General features: G+C 39.6%; 1 protein-coding gene across 1 annotated transcript; it reads left to right on the top strand.

Moving 5' to 3' along the window:
• Nucleotides 1-1,376: 1,376 nt before the first annotated feature.
• Nucleotides 1,377-5,279, top strand: LOC140238544 (uncharacterized). Its single transcript, XM_072318447.1, has 3 exons — nt 1,377-2,193; nt 3,466-3,563; nt 4,958-5,279. The coding sequence occupies exons 1-3, from the start codon at nt 1,377-1,379 to the stop codon at nt 5,132-5,134; spliced, it is 1,092 nt and encodes a 363-aa protein (XP_072174548.1). The 3' UTR covers nt 5,135-5,279.
• The last annotated feature ends 302 nt before the right edge of the window (nt 5,280-5,581 follow it).

Here is a 5,581-nt window from a genome sequence, read left to right as displayed (position 1 = left end):
GAGTCGAAGACGAGTCCAATATTTTACTTAGCGAGTCCAATATTTCCTTGTATTGACCGAAAATAGGACATCCAATGTTATCATTATTATCCTACAGAGGATTTTAGCAAAGAATATTTTCACTTACCCTTTCTGTCACTGAGTGCTGTATGGTCTCCTACTGTCTATTTTAGTTCATTCATGATTGACCAATCACAGACGTGTTTACTTCATATTTCGAGTCATCTCGTATATCTCAACCAATTGCGGTGCAGTTTATAAAAACTTTGGGGAATCCCCCTCTTGCTGTCCAATATTTTAAATATTGGTCGCCTCGGCAAAAAAATATAAGTCGAGTTCAACAAACTTTCTAAGTGGGTCGGAGGTTATGAGGTGCGTCAACAAAATAACACTTGTATTTGGGTTCTAAAAATTCTCTGTATGGATAATAATACATAATAGTAGGCAATGCACACAAAATGTCCGATAACCTGTCTATAGTGGCCACCTGTCTATAATGGCCACTCTTCATCTCCCTTGGGTGGCCGCTGTAGACAGGTTTGACTGTAAGTACAGTATTGTGTCATACTACTATTTGATCTTATAGATCAAGACAAAGTAGTATAGTAGACTACAATTGTGGTACAATAGAGATCACTCTGGGAGTAGTAATGGATAGATCAAAATTTTGGATCTACATTGTTGTTTATTACTGCACTGGTACTGGTCAGGGTCACTGATCCTGTATTAGTGCACATTACTTGTATGATTGAATGGTAGAGTCAAGGAATTTGAATTGTTGAATGGTTTTGTTTCCTTCACAGTTGGCTATTTATGGAGGGAGTCAAATGTATGTACATGCTTGTAATTCTCAAGCAAAACAGGACATATCATTAAAATTCTAAAGGTAACTTTCAAAGCAGTCATCTTCTTTGCCTGGCAAGACTTCCTTACACTGTATAATTATGTCCCCACCACTTCCCACATGTGCGTGAAAGTGTGTATCCATGCATCCAAGCTAACAATGGTACATGTGTAGGGGAGTGTAGAATGGCATCCATGGTAAAATTAATTGGTGGGGGAGGAGGCATAAGGAAGTCTTTTCCTTTATTCTCGTAGAGCCATTTCAAATTAGATTTTCACCCTTTAAAGAATAAAATTATGTCTCTCACATATCAGTGGCACATATTAGTGGCACAAATTCAGAGGTGTAAAAGTGTAAAATTTTTATGAAATTCTTCCAAGTAAATACTGTACAAACTTTATAATGTTTCATTGGCGTTAGAATCTAGTAATTGAGATAGTAATATGCCAATCTCCTCATCTGTCAAATCCTTCCTTCAAAATTTGCTATTCTTTTGCAGGCCAGGTGCCCAGATGACACACCACAAGACAGAATGATATCGGACAATGCAGATTCTGACCCCCAGCCTCGACCCCCGCCCGTGCAGAGGACAAGTTCACCAAATCTGGATTGCTTTCCTGACCCACTGTTGAGTCTCACCCCAGACAAGCCAAATCAGAAGCTTACAAAATTTGGTAAAGAAGAGGGGCGAAAGAGGAGTGGCCTGACTGAGAATTCAGCTCGCACAGGGCAGGGTGTGGAGACCAGGACTGCCGGAAAATCTCTCAGTCAGGGGGAGGCGAAAAATGAATGCCGGTCAGTGATTCCATCAAATCCTGGCGTGCTCTTCAAGCAAGAAAAGGTGAAGCACAAAGACAATCTTGAGCAAAATCTCCAGCTTCTAAAAGGCTGTGAAGCCAAAATCGCTGCTAAGAGAGTCGATGATGCAAGAAAGGTTGAATGTAAGCAGGACAAAGAAAACAGAAGTGCTGGCAAAATCGATAGGCTCACCAGGCAGGTGCTTAATCAGAGAGGCTCAAACGTTGCAAAAGATGTTCCGGCGACTTCAAGCAGGAAGTCTGCGATGGTCAAGTCCAGTTCTGGCCCTGGGAGGCGGAGCAACGGAGAAGTTGGGACTTCAAGCAGCCAGAAGCACGTGAGAATTGTGGATCCAAAGTGTCCTCTCTCCACACCGGAGCTTCATTCCACTGCCGTGCTGGGACAGAAGCTGAAGGAATTGAAGGGGCAGCCGTTTGATGCAGAGGAGGTTGTGCTGAAGACACTGCAGGATTCCGAATCAGCAAGGACTGCCTTAAATGAGAGGGTCGCTGAAACTACTAATGTTGACAAGAAGGATTCAAAGTATACAGGTACTGCAAACTATGATATTGTGATACAAGAATGCTTCTTATACAATGAACAGAGTTGTTCCTTATTTCATGTGGAACACACACACACACACACACACACACACAAAGGTTCAAAAAGCCATAGCAACCACTGTGCAGATATATCAGATCACTGTAAAACCAGAAAATTTCATGTGCATTTTAATTACATAAATTTTGCAAGAGCCAAGATCACCTAAATTGAAATTTAATGAAAATTATTGTTTTCACTTTATGCATTGGATGCAAGTGGCAATTGGCAAAAATTTCATGCTGTGAAAAAGGCCTTTGGCTCCAATTTGTGAAAATTTTATACGTGTACACTGCCTTCAGCAAGTAATCCGTGATTAGGAAAAGGAAAAAAAAAAACAACAACTTGACACTAAAAAGAAATGGGTATGCAAAATAGACAAAAACTATTACTGATACTATGTGGTATCTACTCACTGTAAATCACAATATTTTCGCAGCATGACACTTTTGCGAATTGGAGCTAACGGCCTTGGCAGCAGCGTGAAATTTCCATGAGTTGCCTTTAACATTCAATGTTTATAGTGTAGTCGAGAACTTTCACATGCATTTTAATATTGCGAATCTTGGCTGTTGCAAAATTAAAATGCACGCGAACATTCCTTGTACACGTACAATATTTCAATTTCAATGTAATATGCCTTTGACTCTTGTCCTGAGCTAAAAACCAACTGCTATCTATATTCATAAACATGGCTCTTGCATACAGGTACGGTGTAAATGTTTGTGTGTGTTGAAAAAAAAAATCATCTCGTGTACCTTTTTTCAGGGGGGAAGGAGGCTTTTGAATAGGAATTATTCAAACCCACTTTGAAGTTACGTTATTAATGCAGTGCATGATGATATTGATGATATTGCTGCCATGATCCCATGAACACTGTATGCGTATTACATATTCAGCAGTTACATTGTAATATCAGGTGGGTACTATGCAGTAACCTGACGCTCTGTGATGAGCAATGTTTCATGTTAATACTAGGAAATGACTCTTAACATGACATGTCCTGGATTTAAATTCGATGTAATCTTTCAACTCAAAGCTTTCTATCAAGTATCAAGAGGTTTTTATTTCAATCTCTCCTTACGGCAATGTATCATCAATTGTGAACTCAGGAAAGATGACTTAAATATGTCTACAAGTTCAAACATTGTCATACAGGAGGTATATTAATAATGCATGCTGAATGCTGTTCTTCTTCTCCTCTGCCTCATTTGAACATTCAGGACTTGTTGGACTCTCTGTGCCAGTTGATGAAACGCTGGAAACGGCCATCATGCAGAAATTGTCCAGGGTGCGCAGACAGCCCACAAAGCCATCTACAGTAAGTCTTGGCGCTTGTAAACTTGAATGTTACATATGTATTCCCCTACTTGTAGAGATCTTGTTCTCTTTGTTAGTTTGTAAGTTATTTTGCTTGTTTGTCTGCTGGGAAAATCTTGGAAAATCAGTCTGAAGAACAAAGAGCTACTGAGGTGATTCCATGATTCCAAATGAGTTATATCCTTACAGCTACAATGTACGTACAGTGTATAGATTCATTGGCAGTACCCCTATCATGTAAAGGCATTATACCCTATAAAGGTGACTCCCATGTGACCAAGTCCTGCGTACTAGCAGTTTTCTATTGTTATACCAACATTTCATTATACTTGCAAAAATATAGTGTATAAAGTTTATAATTTTGGGCCCTGGCTTTTACCTTGTATCCAGAATTTTGTTGTAACTGTGTTTGTTTCAACGATAGTGCACTTTAACACTAAAACACAAATGTGTGCACATGCTATACTTTAAAATTTGCACACTCAAATACACCCCCCTCACACACACACACATGATTTTCTAGTAACATTTCTTGGGACTGCTTGCGGGAGTAAGGTATGGTCCAAGAAAAAAATTATTCTCTTCCACAGGCATATGCCTGCAGATAGATATGACAAACTTTTTATCCAAGATGTTACCATTGTCTGGCTTTACACTAAAAAAGCCACTGAGCTAATATCCACAGAAATGCATCACTTGTGCTGGGCTCCATGTTGAGGTATACAGTGAAGTTGCACTCCTCCCACTGTCTGTCTCAATTCTGAGCTGTTTCCACAACATTATTGCATGTTCACACTTATATTAGCTTAAAACCAAGATGAACCCATCGAGGAAATATGGATGAATTGTATTTGTCATGTAAGGTCGTGTTTGTGATAAAGTCTTGACTAGAGACTAGTAAGAATTGCAATCTCTCTATTCTCGTTTATAAAATAGTGTACTCATACAGTGTACATGACACTTCTAGAAGAGGTGTCATAACAGACTTCAGTTGCATGTAGAAGTTCCATCATTGTTGTGATTGTTACTGAAGACCAAGCACTGGTAGATTCTCATACAAAATTCAACCATGTTGTTGTTGTTTTAAAGAAAGAAAGAAGAGAGAGAGAGAAATGGGGTCCTATACAAATGGTTTGCCCCCAAACCATGTTCAGTTTATAGAAGTGTTTGTGTTACTCTGTTATCTTCTGTATGTGGTATCAATTTGTTCTTGCTTTTAAACACTTTCTGGCAAACATTTTTATTTTCTACGCGAGAACTGTTGCTCTTCCCATCTTTCACATCATTCCATGTACAGCAATATGATACATGTAATACACACTGGCTTGAAATCGTCACAACTGCTGCAAGAAGAAACAAAAGTGACTTTTCTGATTCATATTTGCTTTATTGCAGGCATCTGAAGTTCCCCCTCCAGATATACTCGACATGTTCTCCCCTACCATGATAGTGGAAGCGGCGAACTTGGATGTCACGGGCCTAATGCCCGAGTTGGTCAAACCAGAGGCAGTAGATCCAGAAACAACCTTTGAACTGTACAGACATATGCAGTGCTGGGATCTTGAGCACTGACAAGCACGGGAGGAAGAAGTCTTGGATCAGACCCACCATGGTTGTGCTGTGGCCTCAGATATTGCTTCCAGGGCCAATAACAACTGCAGGTGTGAGGAAGCTGTAGTGAGGAAGCTGAAGCTGTAGTTTTTGTCTTCAGACTCTTATCTGCTGATCAATGTCACTTTTTGGCTTTAATAGGCAGACAATACTGGTCTGAATGATGTCACCGAGAAGACAAAAACTAAAACTAAACCTAATATGAACAGATATCACTTGAGGTTTCAAGAAAGCGTTACAGACATTATGGTTCAACAGAGCAGGTAAAATGCATTATACATAGACATTGTATGTCAAAATGCAGCGTTTCTTTGAACAGGTGGAAAGTAAAATGTTTGTAAACAAAGGAAGACTATCAAAGTAGAGAGGCAGAATTGGATGTAGATCAAGTCATACTACAGTGCACTC

Source organism: Diadema setosum, chromosome 15 (genome assembly GCF_964275005.1).
Source record: "Diadema setosum chromosome 15, eeDiaSeto1, whole genome shotgun sequence".
NCBI lineage: Eukaryota > Metazoa > Echinodermata > Echinoidea > Diadematoida > Diadematidae > Diadema > Diadema setosum.
Note: the sequence above shows the minus strand (reverse complement) of the source record. Positions and strands in the feature narration are given on the sequence as shown.